The 22,567-nt window shown below is 39.4% G+C and overlaps 1 protein-coding gene across 3 annotated transcripts in view; it reads right to left on the minus strand.

Moving 5' to 3' along the window:
* The window catches only part of Grm3 (glutamate metabotropic receptor 3), a 236,733-nt gene that overhangs the window by 101,973 nt on the left and 112,193 nt on the right, over positions 1-22,567 (minus strand). For 2 of the 3 annotated variants that reach the window (XM_032907047.1, XM_032907049.1), the window contains exon 2: positions 84-692. In XM_032907047.1, coding sequence (XP_032762938.1) covers positions 84-551 — 468 coding nt within the window. In that variant the 5' untranslated portion in view covers positions 552-692. Of the gene's footprint in view, positions 1-83; positions 693-8,300; positions 8,330-22,567 lie in introns of those variants that run through there. The other variant, XM_032907048.1, reaches the window with a different exon arrangement.

A 22,567-nucleotide genomic window follows, 5' to 3' on the forward strand; every position in this document is an offset into this window, starting at 1 on the left:
TTATCAGCAACATCTAATTCTGTTCTCCTGCAACAAAAAAGAAAAGGGATACAGCTGTTTACAGTGGCATTTGCCAGTCTTACCTGTATGGAAACACTGCTGTATGAACCACCAATGACTCCTGCAATGAGCAGTGGGATGTTTTCTTGAATAGCATATGATCCATCAGGACACATATACTCGGCTTCATCCACTTTAGTCAAAGATGCCCTGACAAACTCCAGTGATTGCTCTAATGCATAGGTATCCCTTGAACATGTATCCAAAATATGAACACCCAGCTTCACTCCTGGGAGCAAGTAATTGTCTTTGTTAATCTCGTCGATGGCAAACAACATGGCCTCCAGGCGTTGGATACCTCGGTCTTCATTGATTCGCCCACACTCTTCAGTTCCAGTGCCTTTTTCGTTAATAGGAAATAAGCCTCCTAAAACAAGGTCTCCTTCTATTTTAATTTCCCTCCTCATAAAGTTGTGATCTCCTAAAGAGAGTAAAAATCCCTTTGAAAACAAAGCTAACATAAGAATTTGTAGTCTTGTCAACATCTTCATGAATCCTGTTTCTGTATCTCTTGGAGATATCACTTGGTGAAGCCAATGTTTCCTGCTAGTCTTCTCTCATTTCCAAGTGGAATCTTTTGCCTGTCCTTCAGATAAGGGAGGATTGGGCTGAAAGAGCCCGTCACCGAATTCCTAAAGAGATAAAAGTTATATGAACAAAAATAATTTACCAAAGCAACAACAACTGTATAGATGTTTCTCTTTAAGACCTTTGATAGATTCCTCAATTGATCAGTCCAACTTTAGTTCTGATTTTAGTTGGCTTTTATTGGAATCTTGACTATTATCTACCTGTTAAGACTTAACTACCTTGCATACACTTTGACTTATTTCCTATTACCATTCTCATTTGACTACTGGGTACTTACCAAATCTCATTGTTGAATAACTACCTCCTCATTCCTACTCCTGATTTCTAGGCTAACATTTCCTACGTTTGAACTACCATTTCAATGAGTTCCAAATTACAACACTGGTTGCTTATTGTGTAGTTTTAGTCACACATCTCTCTAATATTTTCAGAGTCTATATGTCATCGATGCCCTCTTATATCTGTGTATAATCTTGCAAACTAGAAATTTGCCCTTGAGAGTTATGCCCCCTTTACTTCCTGTGACACTCTTCCAACTAGCCATAAGAACTGAAGAATCTTCTTGTTCAACCTCACTGAAGCCATAGCTCCCTGTCTTCATGATGATGGGTTCCTGTCAGCTGTGGCACAGCTATGGCAGTGACCTCAGTAGGACTGTTACCAGCCTCAGAGCACCCTTTTATGACCCCAGAAAAGAGAACTTTTTCTCAAGAACAAAACCTTTAAATTTATTATTGTTTATCTTTTTGTAGGAAGTATGAAGGCTGCTTTTTGTGTTAGGCAAGTATTAGGTAGTTGGCAAGTTCTGATGTGGCCCTTGCAATGAAAATTCCTCACAAGGACTACAATGATTGTGTTTCTGGACTTCGAGGGTAGATTAGGGCTTTGAACAGAGCTTGTATACCCTCAGATAAATAAGCAAATGCTAACAGGCTGAAAGGTTATCTCTTTGAAGAGATATTTTAGTGCATAGATTTGATTACTGCGGCGGCCCATTTCCCACTAGGCTGTAAGCCTTTCCTTGACTTCCCCTTTAGAAACTGACTTCTTTATTTGAGTGTTTCTCAAAGCTCTTTGACCTTGTCCCTAGTGAGTGCTAGATAAGCTACAGCTTATCTAGATGGAAACTTTGTTCCACTTCTGCATTTAAACCTTCAGCTCCCAGAAACATTGGACTATGTGCATTTTAGGGGATGCACACACATGCATCCCCTAAAATATTAGAGATGTGGGACCATCTCTCACTTCTGCTTATACGTACTTCCCCAGGGATGCTCTTGTTTTCTCCCATCCAAATACTTATGATACTAAGACTCAATAGACAGTGTAGAAACAGCAGGGACATCGTAAGTGCTTTTTGTTTGTTTTCCTTTCCTTTTTCTTTTCGCATCTCCCTTTCCCAGTCAAATCCCCAAAATTCTGCATGATATTCCTGTTGCAATATTTGTTCAAGAAATATTTGCTAGTGCAGTTATCCATATTTATTTCCTTATGTGTTTCTTGGGAATGAATGACATGATAGAGCCTTTAGGATTATTAAAATATCAAGAAAAAAAAAGGATTCAAATTCAAGATGAGGGTTAGTCCAGTGTTTACCTCAACATTTCTGACATTTTGACCTTCTCGTGAAAGCAGTGCCCTTTAGAGCTCAGCTTCTGGGTGTTTTCACCACTTGATTTTTGTTGAATTCATTAATTTAGGCGTGAATCTATGTGGTGGCAGCAGCCATTGAAATGCTTAAGGTTAATCTAGAGCCTCTCTAAACAATCTGCCACAGGGCACAAGAAATTCTTAAAACAATGTGTGTGTGTGTGTGTGTGTGTGTGTGTGTGCGTGTGCGCGTGCGCGTGCGTGTGCGTGTGCGTGTGCGTGTGCGTGTGTGTTTTAAGTTGATACCAGAGAGCCATTTTTCTATCATGGTTACACATCAATTTTCTCGTTCCTTTGATGTACAATCCTCTTTGAAGTCTAAGTGCAGTCACCAGAAGGCAAAAGACACTGATCATTATCACGAATAATGAAGATGCAGGAATTGCTCTATAAAATCAGTTTTATTTGCCCAATCAGAGAGAATAATTAATTCAAATAAGGTTTACTGTATATCTTTAAAAACTACTGACATTTTTTGAGTGTGAAGGGGGTTTGACACTGATTCCTAAAAAAAGAATGATGACCTTATAGTCTGCAGGGAGCTTAATTGCCTGTTGAGAAAGTACTCTGAGAAAAACAACACCTCAGGGAAATCAGCATGTTACTCTAAGTGTAATGGCATATGAAGGTGTGACAGGTAGTGTGTGTGTGTAAGCATGTGTATGCAAACACGAATGTGCAAGTGTATGTGTGCAAGCATGTGTGTGCAAGCATGTATGTGTAAGCATGTGTGTGCAAGCATATATGTATGTAATCATGCCTGTGCAAGCAAGCCTGTGCCCCTCCCCTGTGTGTGTGTGTGTGTGTGTCTATGCGTGTATGTATGTGTGTTACTTTTTGTGTATCTAGGACTTAATATGCAGCCTACACTCCAGAAGATACTCAGTGAATATTTTGTGAAGGGTTACATATACTGTACTTTTAACTCACAGCATGGCAAATAAGGATTGATACAGAGAAAGACATGGTATTAATCTCATTAACTGTCTAACTACCCAGGTGCTTTTCCCTTTTTGCATACTTCAGTGGTAAGATTGCATTTAACTGGTATGAAATAAGAAAACAGATAGGTCTGAATAGGTTGAGGATCTTTAGTTTAAAAATGTGAAGTGCTACAATATCTGGAACTTGAGGACTAACACAGAGCAAGTTAAAATTGTACACTTAAGTACATATAACGGCTCCAGCCCAAACACAGGAATATTAATTAAAACATCATCTCAAGAACGAATATAATGTATATGTAAAACACAAATGAGTTTCATATTTGGATTTTAATTACATCATCAAGATATTTCATTATAAATCTGTAAGTATTCTAGAATTTCAGCAATAATCTGAAACCTAAAGTCTTTCTGGCCCTGAGCATTTTAGACAAGGCTTACCAAGCACAAACAAGAGAAGATGCTTTCTGTAGATTTGGAAGTTGCAACTGACTTGGGTTCCTATGGAACTGTAGAACAGCCCTACATTTACTTCTAGGTTTTTAGGTCAGGGGAATACTAAGTAGAAAACATGCATAGCATCATATTTCAAAAGCTTCAGAGATTCATGGACTCAGGTAAAATATTTATTGAGTATTTATCTGTACTAGGTAATGAGTTAGACACCTAGAAATATTTATTTATAAACTAAATAATGGTATCTTGGTTGACAAGTAGCATTCTTTTTTTTAAATTTTATTTTTCTTGTATATTTTATGTATTTACATTTCAAATGTTATCCCTTTCCCCCCCTCTCCCATATGCCCTTTCCCTTCACACTGCTTCTATTCACATAACATTCTTGATGCTTGGAAGTGTGTTTGTATGTCAGGAGTAACAGAAAAGTATCTCTGTTGCCCTGTATCTCCACCATTTTAAAAAATGTTGGAGATAAGCATGTTTCCTTTAGTATGTGCATTATTATTAAACATTTGACTCAAAGGACAACCCATTTGTGCTATATACAATATGTAAATTGAAAACTTAGGTATTCAGAGTACCAATACAAACTAATAATCTCATGCAAGGGTGGCAAGGCATCTTCAAGAACTATTGAATGTAGATTAACACAATTACAATTAAACAATCAATTAAAGGAATGCTTATATACACCATCTTAGTATTTTCTTATTTACCTTCTCCTTAAAATAGAATTTATGAGGATTAAGGCTGTAGAGTTATGCATAATTTAGAAAAACTTAGCATTCCTTAAAATGAAGCCCTACAAATGGAAGGATAGAGTAAATTAAAAATTAACATTGAAAAATAGATAAACATGCTTAATTCGATGCAAATGTTTATCTCTGTGTGACAGCTTATCGGATTATGGGAAAGTCAGCAAGCACTGCTCAGTTTCTATTCATTATAAATCAGAAAACAGCTCAGTCCCTAGACAAACAGGCTCCCTGCTCAGCCACATTCATATGCAGCTGGAGGACTGCAGCTCTACTAAGTTAGTTCTCCATTCAAGGAACATGAGTGATGTGTCAACTATAAACAAGCATGTGTAGGCCTCTCTGTAGGCAACCTGCTCAGTAATGTTTTATTAATCACTGCATTAATGGAATCTCAGAGGTTTGCTATGAATATAACCCCTGCAATACGTGGGCAGAAAACATTTCTGTACTCTGTGTATGCTGATATGTATTTTCCTTTCTCCACTGACTTTGTCTGAGGTGATGGTGTGGGAACAGGAACTCCCCTTGACTCAATGAGTAAGACGTTCATCCAGAAGAAGAGGGTTATCTGGGAGGTATAATGCCTGAAGCCATGCTCACTTTTCCCCAGAAATAAACCCCTATGGTTATTGATAGATTTCACAGAGTACTCAAATCCTGTCTGCCCAACAAGCCAGAAAAAAATATTAAGGTTAGCTTAGATTGTTGTCGTAATTTCTCAGATTCTAGATTTGTAGACAACAAAAGAGAGAGCTTGTGTTTTTAGCTTTCTACTTAAAAAAAAAAGAAGAAAGAGATGTTACAGCATATAAGCACTTAAGTCCCCGAGAATATAATAATAACATGACTGCACTTCCTAACTCCTGCTGAGGTAAGGGAGCAGGCAAAGAGTGTAATGTCCCAGAGGTCTTTGAGAAGCTTTTATGGTTTGCATATGAACTGTTCCCCATAGATTCATTATGAGGTGCTTAGCTGTCACAGAAGAGGCAGATGGACAGGTGGGAAGTGGTTGGATCCTGGAGGTTCTGACCTAATCAATAGATAGATGCTTTGATGAATTTCTAATATGATAGCATAACTGGAGGTGGTGAAAAGCAGAAGGTGGGATCTGATGGGTGGAAGTTGGTCACTAGGGTACAATTTTGAAGGGTGGCTGGCCCTTCTTGTCTGTCCTTCTCTTAATATATTGTTTGCTGTCCAGCAATCCACCAAGCCATTAAGTAAGTCTCAGGATGCTTTCTCCCCCAGAATACCTGGGTCCAGAGACCAGTGACCACGAATTGAAACCTCTGAGAACAAAAATAACTCTTCCTCCCTTAGGTGTTTTGCTTGGGTATTCTGTCACAGCATCTAAAGGTGAACAAGGAAGCTATTACAAATATCTGGCTATTTAAAACCCAGTTTTGAGAAAATCTAAACAGTCTCTCTTGGTTGTCTTGCAACAGTTGTAAGGATTCTCTCATTGGCTGAGTTCCTGTATGTTCTCTGCTATGTTATTCTTGAGGATTTTATATTGTTTTGTTTCATTGGAACAGTTTATTCCTTTATTTTATTTTTTGCACATGTATATATTATGCATGTGTGAAAGTGTGTATGTGAAGGCTTGAAGTTGAAGCCCAATGTCTTCCTTCCCTCTCTATTTACTAAGGCAGAATCTCTCACTGAACCATGTCTGTCTAGTCTATTCAGTGTGTTCCAGGGATGTCGGGCTTTACATGGCGACCCAGATTTTATATGGGTCCTAGGAATCTGATGCAAGTGTTTTACCCACTGAACAATCCCACTATGGCCAAATTATTTCAAGTTAAAAGTTGGTCTCTTTCCCCATTAGACTGTAAACAACTGTCATTGAATGGCAATGTATTGGATACTCTTGTTCATTTTATAATGTCTCATCACGCTTATCAAAATGTTGCTTAAATAAATTTCAAGTAGCACCTACGTGTTTGAGAAAAACAGGTCAGAAGATCTGAAGAATTCTGGGGTTCCATTCAGAGGCTGAAGAAGATGAATCAAAAGTTAGGATTTAACTTTTTGAGAAATTTGCCTCAAATAGCTCTGTTCTGACTACTTTTAGTGTTAAACTGTTGTTTAGGGCTTAGATGACATATACATTATTAGATCTGGTAGTGTGAGAATATTCGAAGAAGCCAGAAAAGAACCCAAATCACTCCTCTGACAGATATTAGGAGTAGTGCACCTGAGAAGCTAAAGGACCAGGTGGAGAACTAGAGCTTTGGGCTGTGTGTTAGGATGTGCAGCTGGGGAAACACTCCCATTTCTTCAAAAGTCTTGAGGTTAAGGCTGTTTGAAAACCCACAGTGGATATAAAGATTTAAATTACCAAAGCTTAGGCTGAGTAGTGTGATTGATTTAAGAGAGCTTCTTCAATGAGCCTGACTCATTTCTACCAAAGTTGAAAAATTCTGAAAACACCAACTGACTGGAGAGAAGTTGATATTGATGATCTTAGAAGGAGAAAATCTCACTTCTCTATCTAAGCTTATACAGGGATAGAGGGAAAGCTTTTGGTGAGTTGTGTTCTAGGTCCAGAACAGTTGGTCTAGTTATGTTCATGTCTACAAACTATAGCTTCTTTTAGCTTTGGCAGGTCTTAGGAAGACAAAATCAAAGTTAGAATACAAGGAGTCAGGGGTATCTCCAAGAGAGGATTTGAATTGCGTACACACACACACACACACACACACACACACACAAACACACACACACACACACCATACAGGGGTATGGGGAAAGAAACACACGCATTATGGGAGCAGGGGGAAAAATACAAACATGGAGAGAGATGGGAGAGAGGGAGAGAGAGAGGAGAGAGAGGAGAGAGAGAGAGAGAGAGAGAGAGAGAGAGAGAGAGAGAAGAGAGAGAGAGAAGAGAGAGAGAAATGCTGACTTAGAATATCAGTGTCTGACCATGTCATAATGACCCATATAGGGCTTGTCTTCCTGCAGAAAATAAGTACACAACTAAAAGCTGAATTAAGATACCCCAGAGACAAAGACAGACAATACCTGAGAGTAAAAGGCTAGAAAACAACTGTCCAAGCAAATGGTCTGAAGAAACAAGCTGGAATAGCTATTCTAATATTGAATAAAATTGACTTTCAACCAAAGTTATGAAAAAAGATAAGGAAGGACACTTCATATTCATCAAAGGAAAAATCCACCAAGATGAATTTTCAATCCTAAGTATCTATGCTCCAAATGCAAGAGCACCTATATTCATAAAAGAAACCTTACTAAAGCTTAAAGCACAAATTGTACCTCACACAATACTAGTAGAAGAATTCAACATCCGACTCTCATCAATGGACAGATCATGAAAACAGAAATTAAACAGAGACATAGAGAAACTAACAGAAGTTATGAACCAAATGGTCTTAACAGATATTTATAGAACATTTCATCCTAAAACAAAAGAATATACCTTATTCTCTGCACCTCATGGTATCTTCTCCAAAACTGACCATAGAATCAGTCACAAAACAGGCCTCAACAGATACAATAAGATTGAAATAATCCCGTGCACCCTGTCAGATCACCACTGGTCTCAATAACAACAAAAATGAGAGAGCTCACGTAACATGGAAGTTGAACAGTGATAATTTAGTCAAGGAGGAAATAAAGAAAGAAATTAAAGACTTTTTAGAATTGCATGAAAATGAAGGCACAACATTCCCAAACTTATGGGACACAATGAAAGCAATGCTAAAAGGAAAATTCATATCTCTGAGTGCCTCCAAAAAGAAACTGGAGAGAGGATACATTATCAGCTTGACAGCACACCTAAAAGCTCTAGAACAGAAAGAAGCAAATAAACCCAAGAGGAGTAGAAGGCAGAAAATAATGAAACTCAGTGCTGAAACCAACCAAGTAGAAAAAACAAAAGAACTACACAAAGAATCGAAAAGCCAGGAGCTGGTTCTTTGAGAAAATCAACAAGATAGATAAACCCTTAGCCAGAATAACCAGAGGGCACAGAGAGAGTATCCAAATTACCAAAATCAGAAATGAAAAGGGAGACATAAGCATGATGGGTTTAGTGTAGAATTCTACCAGACCTTCATAGAAGACCTCATACTAATACTGTCCAAACTATTTGACAGAATAGAAACAAACTGAGCACAACCAAATTTCTTCTATGATGGCACAATTACTATTATACCTAAACCACACAAAGACCCAACAAAGAAAGAGAATTTCAGACTAATTTCCCTTATGTATATCGATGTGAAAATACTCAATAAAATTCTTGCAAACTGAATCTAAGAACACATCAAAATGATCATCCATCATGATCAAGTAGGTTTTATCCGAGGGATGCAGAGATGGTTTAATATATGGAAATTAAACTATTAAGCTATCCACTCAAACTCAAAGAAAAATCACATGAATATTTCACTAGATGTTGAGAAAGCATTTGACAAAATTCAACACACCTTCATGTTAAAATCTTGGAAAGATCAGGGATTCAAGGCCCATAGTACAAGTAATATATAGCAAACCAGTAGCTAACATTAAACTAAATGGAGAGAAACTTGAAACAATCCCACTAAAATCAGAGACTAGGTAAGACTACCCACTCTCTCCCTATCTATCCAATATAGTACTGGAAGTCCTAGCCAAAGCAATCAGACAACAAAGAGGTCAAAGGGATACAAATTGGAAAGGAAGAAGTCAAAATATCACTATTTGCAGATGATATGATAGTATACTTAAGTGACCCCAAAAGTTCCACCAGAGAACTACTAAGCCTGATAAACAAATTCAGCAAAATGGCTGGGTATAAAATTAACTCAAACAAATTATTAGCCTTACTCTACTCAAAGGACAAACAGGCTGAGAAAGAAATTAGGGAAATGACACCCTTCACAATAGTCACAAATAATATGAAATACCTCGGAGTGACTCTAACCAAGCAAGTGGACGATCTGTATGACAAGAACTTCAAGTTTCTGAAGAAAGAAATTGAAGAGATCTCAGAAGATGGAAAGACCTCCCATGCTCATGTCTTGGCAGGATTAATATAATAAAAATGGCCATTTTACCAAAAGCAATCTACAGACTCACTGTAATCCCCATCAAAATCCCAACATAATTTTTCATAGAGTAAGAAAGAGCAATTTGAAAATTCATTTGGAATAACAAAAAACTCTGGATAGTGAAAACTATACTCCACAATAAAAGAACTGGGGGAATCACCATCCCTGACCTCAAGCAATATTACGGAGCAATAGTGATAAAAACTGTATGGTATTGGTACAGAGACTGGCAGGTAGCTCAGTGGAATAGAATTGAAGACCCTGAAATGAACCCACACACCTATGGTCACTTGGTCTTTGACAAAAGAGCTAAAACCATCCAGTGGAAAAGAGATAGCATTTTCAGCAAATGGTGCTGGTTCAACTGGAGGTCAGCCTGTAGAAGAATTCAAATCGATCCATTTTTATCTCCCTGTACAAAATTTAATGGATCAAGGACCTCCACATCAAACCAGATGTACTCAAACTAATAGAAGAAAAAGTGGGGAAGAGTCTAGAACACATGGGCACTGGGGAAAATTTCCTGAACAAAACACCAATGACTTATGCCTTAAGATCAAGAATTGACAAATGGGACCTCATAAGACTGCAAAGCTTCTGTAAGGCAAAGGACAGGGTCATTAGGACAAAACAGCAACCAACAGATTGGGAAAAGATCTTTACCAATCCTCCATCTGATAGAAGGCTAATATCCAAAATATACAAAGAAATCAAGAAGTTAGACTCCAGAGAGCCAAATAACCCTATTAAAAATGGGGTACAAAGTGAAACAAGGTTTCTCAGCTGAAGAATATCGAATGACTAAGAAGTACCTAAAGAAATGCTCAACATCCTTAGTCATTAGGGAAATGCAAATCAAAACAACCCTGAGATTTCACCTCACACCAGACAGAATGGCTAAGATCAAAAACTCAGGTGACAGCAGATGCTGGCAAGGATGTGGAGAAAGAGGAACATTCCTCCCTGGTTGATGGGATTGCAAACTGGTACTGCTACTCTGGAAATCAGTCTGGAGTTTCCTCAGAAAATTGGATATTGCACTAAGGACCCAGCTATACCTCTCCTGGGCATATACCCAAAAGATGCTCCAACGTATAACAAAGACACATGCTCCACTATGTTCATAGCAGCCTTTTTATAATAGCCAGAAGCTGGAAAGAACCCAGATGCCCTTCAACAGAGGAATGGATACAGAAAATGTGGTACATCTACACAATGGAGTACTACTCAGCTTTAAAAAACAATGACTTCATGAAATTCATAGGTAAATGGATGGAACTAGAAAACATTATCCTGAGTGAGGTAATCCAGTCACAGAAAAACACACATGGTATGTATTCACTGATAAGTGGATATTAGCCCAAAAGCTTTAACTACCCAAGATATAATTCATAGACCATATGAAGCTCAGGAAGAAGGATTATCAAAGTGCAGATGCTTCACTCCTTCTTAAAAGGAGGAACGAGACTATTCATAGGAAGGGATATGGAGGCAAAGTTTGGAGCAGAGACTGAAGGAACAGCCATTCAGAGCCTGCACCACATGTGGTCCATATGTATAAGCCACCATAACTAGATAAGATTGATGAAGCTATGAAATGCATGCTGACAGGAACCAGATATAGATGTCTCCTGAGAGACACAGGCAGAGCATGTCAAATACCGAGGCAAATGCTAGTAGCAAACCATTGAACTGAGAATGGGAATTAGAGAAAGGACTGAAAGAGGTAAAGGGGCTTGCAACCCCATAAGAACAATAATGCCAACCAACCAGAACTTCCAGGTACTAAACCACTACCCAAAGACTATACATGGACTTACCCATGGCTCCAGATGCATATGTAGCAGAGGATGGCCTTGTTGGACACTAAAGGAAGGAGAAGCCCTTGGTCCTGCCAAGGTTGGACCCCAGTGTAGTGGAATGTCGGGTGGGGGGATAGAAGGGAAGGAGGAGGGAATAGGGGTCTTATGGACAGGAAACCGGAAAAAGGATAACATTTGAAATGTAAATAAAAAACATGTCCAAGAAAACAAAAGCTGAATTAAGTAAAATATGACCTTCAAGAGGAAGAAGTGCAATAGGTTTCCCACTCTGTCTCTGTCCGTCTCTCTCTCTCTGTGTTTCTTTCATCAGGCCACCATGTGGTGTATATATATATATATATTTCTGTGTATGTGTTTCTTCCCCTTGTCCCCATGTTGTGTGCATTTCTTTCCCTATGCCTCCATGCCTCATGGTCCCTCTTTGGATTTGGCACAGGGCACTCACTTTCCTAGATGCAGTCATGACAATCTCAATGAAATGAAAAGACAGATTGAAGTTCTGTGATGCTGAATGGCTTACATTTTTCAGGGACTAGATAGAGCAGTGCAGGAGTTTGAGTTGAGGTACAAAGTGGACTTATCAGACTTGAGAGGTACAAGCTGACATCAGAGGTCATGTACACTCATTACTCTATATCTGTAACGGTTTGGACCTAGAATTCCCTGCAAATAATAAAGTCCTCAGATCAAAATTGTGAATTCATGGGGGAGGGAGAGTGACAGATTAGAAATGGCAAAATAGTTGTTAAAGGTGATGAAAATATCCATAGAATTGGAATTGACTCTAATAAAGTCTCAGTTTTAATCAGAATATATTAAGTGGCCCTCTGGAAAGATTGGAGACTAAAGAAATAATGGCTGAGGACTTTTCAGATTTAAAGATAAACATATGGTTATAACACAAAGAAGCTTAGCACCTGGGAATAAGCATATTATAAAGAAAACTATAGATTATAAGCAATGTAGTACTTCCCCTCCGAAATCCAAAGATAAAGGGATAATTTTGGAAATAGAGGAAACCAATGCGTGTGTGTAGCTAGACAACGAGGATGGTGTTTGTAAGGGAATTTCCTCCTAATTAATTGATTGGCTAATAAAGATGGCAAGAAGCCAATCGCTGGTCAAAGAGGAGGAGGCGGGCTCTCTGGGTTTGAGAGAGGAAGGAACGGCCCTTTTGATGGTGAGGCAGAGGCAGAGAGCAAGAAGGGAGCAGGATATAGACCTGTGAATTGTCCGACCTGGTGGTGGTCCGTCCACCTGAAGAATTACTTACATAGAATAGTTGATGAGTTTAGGACGATAGATTCTGTGCCCAGGCCAAGGAGAGCTACTCGGAGCACTGGAGAGGCAGAGACCGCCATTGCTGGCGTGTAGCCACATTTAGTATGGGATTTATTTAAAATTACATGCTACGTATGCTTGTCTCACTGGGAACAGCGGCCCAACCCCACTGATTAAGTCTTTTTAATATCATTCTTTACTTGTTAAATAAGGCATAAGAGGAATTGGGGAAGTTTTACTTTTTTATATTTTAAAATATTTTGTTTAGTTATGTAATTGGCATCTTGTTGCTGTAGAAAAGACTTTCTAGCTGAAACAATTGGCTTTTCCTTTGTAGTGTGACAACCGAGGATTCCTTTCCCATTTTTCTGGAAAGTACCTCATAATTTTCTGAAAGATCAGCTCACACGTTCCCAAGGGGAGGTGAATACGTTCTTGGTTTTTCCAGGTCCTCTGTGAACACATGATTGACCTGCATCAAGTGTCCTGATCATAACAATTGAGATGAGCTTCTGGCCAAATCTTTGCCAGCTAAGCTAGTTCACCACAGGCAAAGAACATGTAGGACAAAGACCTGTCTTTCTGCCAGAGTGCCTGAGAGGGATTATGAGAAGCCAGAATAGGTGGCGGCCATCTTAATCACTACAAAACATGAGCGTGTTTGAGAATAAATCCAGAGAAATGCAGAGCCAAGATAAGGGGAAAACTGAGACAAATACGATATATACTGCTAATCTAGCTTGAATTTCTCTGTTACCAGAGACAAATGACTTTTTCTAACTTCTTACATTGACATAATTTGTACTACTTCCCATTGAAAGACATCTAAATAGCACCTGTGGTGGTTGGAATAAGAACAGCCCCACGGGCTCATATGTTTAAATGCTTGTTAAATGCTCTCCATTAGTGGAACTGTATGGGAAGGATTAGAAGGTATGGCTTTGTTGGAGCAAGTGAGTCACTGGAGGTGAGCTGTGTTGTTTCAAAAGCCCATGCTAGGCCCAGTCTCACTCTGACCTGACCCCTGCTCTACCTGCTGCTTCTTGACCAGGATGTAGCTCTCCGCTCCTTCTCCAGCACCATCCTTGCTTGGTTGCCTGCCTGATGCCATTGGGGATAATGGACTAACCCTCTGAAACTGGAAGCAGGCCCTCAATTAAACATTTTCTTTTGTAAGTGGAAACTTACAAAAGAAAAGAAGAGACGTTGGTCACAAAGTCTCTTCACAGCAATAGAACAGCAACTTAAAAAAAAAAGATTGGTGTAGGTATGGCAAGGGTACACCTACAGTCCCAACTTGTCTGATTAGACAGGAGAATCACAAGTGTGAGGCTAGCCTGGGCTATATGGAAGGCTTTGCCTCAAAAACCAAAAACTAACATTAGAGGAAAATAAATACTGTTGAGTACCTATCATCTGCTTAAAAGAAGACCAATGTTCTTCATAGATGGTTTTATTCATCACCACAACTTTTCTTCTATATCTTTCTTTCTTTCTTTTCTAAATTTTTATTAGATATATTTCTTTACTTACGTTTCAAATGTTATTCCCCTTCCGGGTTTCCTGTCCATATGTTCCCATCCCCTGCCCTCTCCCTCTTCCTCCCCCATACGAGTATTCCCCCATACATCCCCCTTACCACCCCCCATATTCCCCTGCACTGGGGGGTCCAACCTTGACAGGACCAAGGGTTTCCCCTTCCACTGGTGCCCCAACAAGGCTATTCTCTGTTACATATGCAGTTGGAGTCCATGGTCAGTCCATGTATAGTCTTTCGGTAGTGGTTTTGTCCCTGGGATGTCTGGTTGGTTGGCATTGTTGTTTCTTTCTAAACATCATTTATTTATTCCAACTTCCCCCCTAGTTCTTTCTAAATGTGTTGGTTCAATCCTCAGACTCTGCCTAGGTTTCATGATACTTGCATTTCGTTCTTCTATCTATGCAGAGTATTTTCTGGAAAAAATTACTGTACCAAAGTTATCTCTCTGAAGGGTTATAATTTGAATTTTTACTTCCTTAGCCCTAATACAAATAAGGTTACCCGCCATTCTTTGAATATGGTTTGTTCCTACCCAAATTCACATCAAGGCTTAATTCTCAGTGCTGCACTCTTAGAAGACAGGTTCTGAGAGAAGTATGGGTCTTTGGAAGAAAGCCCTCACAAAAGGACTTTTGGTAGTTTGCTTCTGCAGACTAAGCTAGTTTGCTGTAAAAGCTGGTACTATCAAGTAATTTCCATTTTCCTAACTTGCCTTTGACTTTTCCTACACAAGTTCTCACTTGCCTTTCTGCTTTAAACTGAAGCAAGCAATGACCTTCACCAGAGGTAGCCATCCGGACTATCTAGAATCTAGGATCTAGAATGAAGAGCCAAAATAAACCCCTCTCCTCATTATTTACTCAGCCTCGGGTGTTCTGCTATCCAACAGGAAACAAGTTAACAAATAATAGGATATATTAAGGAATTAATCCTTAATAAATAAATGCAAAGTAATGTATTATCTTAAGGATGATCAGTTTTCCAAATAGACCAGAAACATTGGCCCTGAGGGGGAAAAAAAAAAGATGTTTTTTAATGATGAAAATTTTAGTACCCTAGTGTTCAGGATTTAGACATGAGGAGTCAGGAGACATTCTTTAAGTCTTTTTACTTATAAGTTGGTATTTGTGTTCATATATAAGCCAATTTGAATACATCAAAAGGTATGTGATTTTAGGCTTAAATTATCCTGGCACCATCAAATATGCAACAAAATGCCATTGGTCAAGTATCTCTATAAATAATAGAGCACTTTGGGTCATTCCGTATGACCTTAGAATAATAAAAAAAAAAATCAGTTATTTTTTTTTCTTGAAAAAAAATTGGGAAAACCACTACTATGTTATAGGCTACAGGCTTTCAAATGGCAATTATATATATATATATATATATATATATATATATATATATGTCTCCTCAAATCTGTGTTTGGTGGTGTTGTACTGATAACTTAAAGTTGGCTGTACTGGGAATATTTTCATTACAGAATCAACAAGCACTAAAAATCAGTCCTCTAATGAGTCCCCAAGATCTGATTGTTGAATATTTACTAACATACCACTCAAGATAAATTTAATAACGTGTCTTCAAAATCATTTATAGAAACACAATAAAAATTCAGTGTGGGAAACACTATGCCATAGCATCTTATGATGCTAATGCACTGCATAGTTTCACAATCATATATCTTGGGCTATATTTATTAATGTCCCCCTTTGGTTTTCAGAAAGGGATTCCCTGTGATGCCCTACCTGTTCTGTAATTCTCTTGGTAGACTTGCTTTGAACTCCCAGAAATTCACCTGCTTCTGCCTCCACAGTGCTGTGAGGATTAAAAGTGTAAACCATCACTTCCCAGCTATATTTGTAATTTGCAATGAACATTCTTTTAAGAAAAAAGAAGACTTTAGATAGTGTGATAGCCAGAAGCTAGAAGAACCTAGATGTCTCACAGTGGAAGAATGGATACAGAAAATGTGGTTTATTTACACAATGGAATACTACTCAGCTATTAAGAGAGAAGACATCATGAGTTTTGCAGGCAAATGGATGGAACTAGAAAAATATCATCCCGAGTGAGGTAACTCAGACCCCAAAGAACATGCATGGTATGTACTCACAAATAAGCAGATAGTATCCAGAAAATATACAGAATACCCAGGGTATAATCCACAGAACTCAAGGTTAACAATCAGAAGGATGCCTCATCACACTTGGCAAGGAGAGGAAAGCAATCACAGGAGGTGGGGAGGGAGGGACCTGGATGAGAAAGGGGACAGGGAGGAGAGAAGGGGGGAACATGATCAGGTATTGGGAGGAGAGAACAGGACTGAAGCCCTGAGGGCCAGCAGAAAGAACAGAAACAGACAACCTAGGGAAGTAGGAGGTGGGGGATGCTCTAGAATATACCAGAGACCCAGAGAGGAGAGAGACTCTCAGGACTCAAAGGGAAGGACCCTAGATGAAATGCCCTATAATGGGGAGAGGGAACTAATAGATCCCACTTCCAGCAGAAAGATAGGGGCATAAAGTGGAGGGATGGATTGACATCCCACAGTCAAAAACTCTGACCCGGAATTGGTTCCTGTCTGAAAGAACTGCAGGGACAAAAATGGATAAGATCCTGAGGGAAAGGAGGTCCAGTGACAGGACCAAAGTGGGATCCAGCTCAGGGGGAGGCTCTAAGGCCTGTCACTACTACTGAGGCTATGATGTGCTCACAAACAGGCCTATCATGACTGCCCTCTGAAAGGCCAACAAGCAGCTGAGTCAGATGCAGATATTTACACCCAAGCAACGGACAGAAGCTAGTGACCCCCACAGTTGAATTTGGAAAAAACTAGAAGAAGCTGAGGAGGAGGGCAACCCTATAGGAAGACCAGCAGCCTCAACTAACCTGGACCCCTGAGATCTCTCAGACACTGAGCCACCAACCAGACAACAAGACCTCCAAGACATATACAGTAGAGGACTGCTGGGTCTGGACTCACTCAGGGAAGATGCACCTAACCCTCAAGAGATTTGAAGCCCCAGGGAGTGGGAAGGTCTGGTGGGGTAGGGGTCGGGAGGTGGGGACATCCTCTTGGGGACAGGGGCTGTGGAGGAGGTATGGGATATGGAACAAGGCAGACTGAGAGGGGGATAAAGTCTGGACTGTAAAAAAAGATTAAAGAATAAATAAAAATTACTAACTAAATAAATATGTCCTTTTTTAAAAGAAAGACTACAATAGTGGATAAAAACCCACTGAAATTAAAAATTATGTAGAAAGGATGCAATTTTGTAAAAATTTGTGATGTGCATGTATATCTCACTCAATGTTAGTTGACAAATGCAACCTAGCATTATTGAGAAGAGAGATCAATGAAGGGATTAGACAAATTGGCTTATGGATATGTGTACAGGGGACAGTTTGATTATTAATTTCCATAGGGTGGCCCAACACTGTGAGTGGCACCATTCCTTAGTCAGGTGGTCCTGAGCTCTATAAGTAGACTAGCTACACAATAATTCATCGAGCAAGCCAACAAGCAGTGATCTGGTCTGGCAGTGGTTCTCAACCTGTAGGTAGAGACCCCTTTGGAGTTGCATATCAAATATCGGGCATATCAGATATTCACATTGTGATTCATAGCAGTAGCAAAATTACAGTTACAAAGTAGCAATGGAATGATTTTATGCTTGGGGTCACCATAACATGAGGAACTGTATTAAGGGGTCACAGCATTAGAGAGGTTGAAAACAACCTGGTTTCCACTTCAAGTTCTGGATGCGTTCTTGCTCTGTATTCTTTAAATGATGGATTGTAACCTGGAAGAGTAAGCCAAATAAAAGCTCTCTTTCCATAATTTGCTTTTGGTCAGAATGTTTAACACAGAAGCAGAGTGGAAACTAGAATGTTGTATGTGAACTTTTTTTTTCATAACGTGAGATGTGTAATTAAATATTTTTATCTAGTTTATGACATTACATAGCCACCTTTATTTGCCTTAATTCAACAGGTATACAAAATGAAAATTACAGTATTACTCTACCTAGTATTATTACTTTAAGATTAAACATATAACACTGTAATAGCTGCTGGCTTCTATTAAAATAGTGGCAATAGGCATAATTTGTCAAGGCATTCCACATAGCCATCACAATTCAGAGCCATTGTAGTTTTAGGGCTAGCTAACTTTAGCTTTTTTTCTTCATCTTACGAAAAGAACTATCTAAAGATAATTCTCCAGCACCCTGCTTAGATGATGAGCCCTGTTTTCACGAATGCAAGGAGGCGGGACCTAAGGTCCAGAGCATCCAACAAGCTATGGATTTTTCAATATTTATGGGAGCTAAGTATCATAAAATATCAGGATACCTCAGAAATGAAACCGCCTCCACTGAAAAAAGCAAACGCTCACAACAACTTGGTTCATCCATACCTTCAGGAAGTGTTCTCTTCCCTACTTGCCGTGAGTTTGAGTGAGAAATATCTATATGCTCGTAGATTTGAACAACTTGGTTTGGTCTCCAGTTGAAGGCACAATTTGGTAAAGTTGTGGAACCATTAGAAGGTGGATTCCTGCTGGAAGAAATGTGTCACAGGGTTTTTTGATTTTTGTTTTTTGGTTTTTTTTTTTTTTTTTTTTTTTTTTTTTTTTTTTTTTGTTTCATAAGCCTACCTTCACTTCCTGTTTTCTTTTCTAATTCTTATGTGGAGGTGAAATGTGAAGAGCAGCTTTCTGATGACAGTCCAGTCTCACACTCCTGTTGTCACACTTTCTCTTCCAGAATGAGCTCTATCCCCTTTAGAACTGTATATCAGAATAAACCCTTCTCTTACATTTTTTTTTGTTTTGTTTTCAGGTATTTTTTTGTCAGACTATTTTATCACTGTAACATAAAGTGACTGTGCAACATTATGCACTGCTCTTCTGATTTTTCTCTTGTAGCAAGCATTTTTTTGGGGGGGGGGGATGAACTGGGCCCCATTGTTTTGAATCATTCTGGATGAAGATATTAATCAAATTTTATGCTAAGAATAGAACATTGCCAAAGATAACTTAATTTCCACTGCTATGTTGTTAGAAGTCTTAGCCATTGTTCTGGTTAGGGTTTTGCCAACTAGACATTTGGGAAGAGGGAGCCTCAATGGAAGAAATGACCTACTCTACATACCTTTCCAACCCCCAGACTGGCCTATAGGCAGATCGGCAATACTTTTTTTTTTTTTTGATCAATGATTAATGTGAATGGACTTAGCTCATGAGGGCAGTATCACCTTACGCATGTGATCCTGAACTCCGTAAGAAAGCAGGCTGAGTAAACCTTGTAGAGCAAGTCAATAATCTGTGTTGTTCCTGTCCTCTGCTTTAGTTCCTGCTTTTAGGCTCCTGCTTTGAGTTTCTGCCCTGGCCGTCCTCACTGATGGAGTGCCGCCTAAGAGTTTAAAATGAAATATAAACTCTTCCTATGTTGTTGTTGTTGTTGGTTTTTTTTGTTTGTTTGTTTGTTTTGTTTTGTTTTTGTCACAGTGCTTTATCACAGCAGTGGAAACCCTATAGAAGATAGTTACAGAACGTCTGTGCTATCTGTCAAAAATGATTAACCTCAAATTCCATGCCAAACACCATTTGTATACCAGACCTAGGTTCTGTTCTGACTGTCTTTTAGAAAGAACCGACCCTTCTAGTTTAGCACACACATAAGTGAAGGAAGCTCCCAACATTCCCTTTTCATTTATAACTCAGCATGTTTTTATTTTTCAAGTCTGGATATGTTAATTTAGCTGGCTAGCTTGTGGAATGAGTAATACCTACATCACTTGATTTGTTCTAGTGTGGAGAGCCTTTTGGGCAGCTTGCTTCTAGACACATGGTCAGGACAAAAGAAGTAAACTCAAGGTGGGAATCTGGCTTTGGGCCAGCACTCAGGGGAAATAGGCTTAGATTAAGAACATTTACATTTGAGTTAATGCAAAGCTCCTAGAGGGCTCAGGTGAGGTATATGTGGCAATCCTTTTGTCTAGGTCAGCCAGACCAGTGCCTAGAAAGGTGTTTATCACCTTGCTCAGTTCCTTGACCCAGAACTGGTCTTAGAATTTTGCATGAACTTAAATTGGTATAAAAGCAGACTGGAAAATAGCAAACCTGTTTCAGCCTCAGAACTGCCTGGGGTCATGCTACAGTGTTGTCTAATTGTCTTTTTTCCCCCCTTTCTCTTTTTAATCCTCACTCCTGCCCTGGAGAACCTGTTGACTGAGTGAGTTGGCTTGGTCATTCAAGTTGTATGGTTTTAGAGGAAAGAGACGTCAAATGTTTCGTTTACAGTGTATATTACAAAAACATGCTTCTGGTTACGAAGTGAATTGTGGCATGCTGCTGCATGTCCACCACCCCTCATGATAGTCAGGCCAGTTGGGCTGCAAGCTGAACTGCAGGGAGGGAAGCTAGGCAGGTGCTGGCAGCTTCAGTGCAGTGTCTGGCTCGTTTATGAGCGCTCAAGCAATGAAACGCCAGGGAACAGCTTCAGAGAACTGGCTTGTTTACTGGGATAGTAGTGGCGTGATGAGGGCTATTTATGTTCCCGGGAGGTAGCAGGATCTCTGGGGCAAGGATTGTATGGCCCTGTACCATGGCCAGGCAGGAGTGTTGGAAGGTGCTTTATCTACTTCCTTTGGGGTTGAAAGGTCCAGAGGGAAAAGCTGTATTAGGTCAAAGAATGAAGCTTGAAAACTGTCGGGGTAATAAATTCCTGCTGGGTTTGATGGTGTGGGAGTTGGCTTTATGGCTCCAGGTTGGAAGCTTGAAGGTAGCCAACTCCTGTCATCCTAATGTTTGAGGTGTCCCTGGTTGAAGCTCCCCGACCACCCTTCTTTAGTAACCCTGGGCCATTATGGTACCACAGTGGTGTAAGACACCTAGCAAGTTGTTCTCAAACCAGTTATTGTTGGTATTCTGTTTAAACTCCACCCCAACAGCTACCTGGGAACAGCCAGATATGCTCCGCCCCACAGTTGCCTAGCAACAGCCAGCTGTGCCTGACTATAAAAGGGGCTGCTTGCCCCCTCCTCCCTCTCCAACTCTCCTCTTACCCCCTCTTGCTCTTTGTTCTTTGCTGCTCTTGCCCTCTTCTCCATCAGCCCCTCTCCATGTGCCCATGGCCAGTCTTTCCTCTCTTCTATTCTTCTCTCATTAAACCTCTCCACGTGGAATATTGTCTGGGTGTGTTCTGTTTAAACCTTAACAGTTATACTACGGGCCTATGAGTTGCAGCAAATTTATAAATATCTTTCCTTGTGATAGAGAATGCGCTTCCATGCATGCAACAGGTATGCAATAAATGCTTTTGATGAAACACATGGATATTATAACTTTTTGTTTTATCATTTACAATCAGTGTCAGCTTTCTTATCTTCATCATTGAATGGAAAAATGTTACATTCTTTAGATCTCATAGGGATTTTATTTTCCTTACAGTTTCTTTTCCAGCTTTCTGTTGTGAATAGGTAAGTGTACTATTTTACTGGCACACTTAATACTATTTGATCAATGAGCCCAGTCATTGTGTGATGGAATCAGTCTGTTTGACTCCCAGTTCTTTGACTTTGATTTTAAAACTTGCCCCTTTGAGAAGGGTGTTGTCACATCCCACAGAACTCCAAAAGGTGGATACAAAGATACAACCTGCTAGGAACCTTCAGCGGCTTGTGTCTCTCCAGCCATTTTCTGTGTTTTTTATGGTGATTTCACATACATTCCTTACTCCCAGTGTTACAGTCAGAAGTGTACACATGCTAAATTCTAGATCCAGAAGAGTTTTCCTAGGCCGTAACACTTGGGCGTGATCTGGAGTAGGAAGAGGACCTCTGACCATGAATCTGTAGCTGCATCTGGCATCCATTAGCCTTCTCATCAAGGCCACATTTAGTTCCAATCTCATCAACTTGTCCAGATGTTTCCTTAACTTGTGCTTAGCATAAAACATTTACCTCTACTGTTTAACATACATATAGGGTAATAACCTTGAGGAATTTCAAAAGCTATGGTCTGCAATTCCTGTGAAATTGTAGGGAAAACTTTCCTAGTGCTATACATGCTGGGAACTGACCAAGAATCTACCTTCTCCATAGCAGCCAACGGACCCATTTCACAGTGAAAGGACTCTAGCTTTATAGACCCCATGATGGGTTATAACACGTTTACGCCCAAAGAATGGTATTTTGCATGCTACCCAGAGGAAAACGGAATATGAAGTAAAAGACAAGACATTATATATATAAAAAAAAACTTTTCTTCATTACATAGAAAAACTGTGATAGTGGGAATTTGAAAACGTGAAATGTCAGTTTTTATTTTTATTTTGTTTTCAAATAGGCAAGGACAGTACAAATCTTCCTTTTCTAGACTATTAAGAATGCT

The sequence above is a fragment of the Rattus rattus genome, chromosome 6, assembly GCF_011064425.1.
Source record: "Rattus rattus isolate New Zealand chromosome 6, Rrattus_CSIRO_v1, whole genome shotgun sequence".
NCBI classification, from domain to species: domain Eukaryota; kingdom Metazoa; phylum Chordata; class Mammalia; order Rodentia; family Muridae; genus Rattus; species Rattus rattus.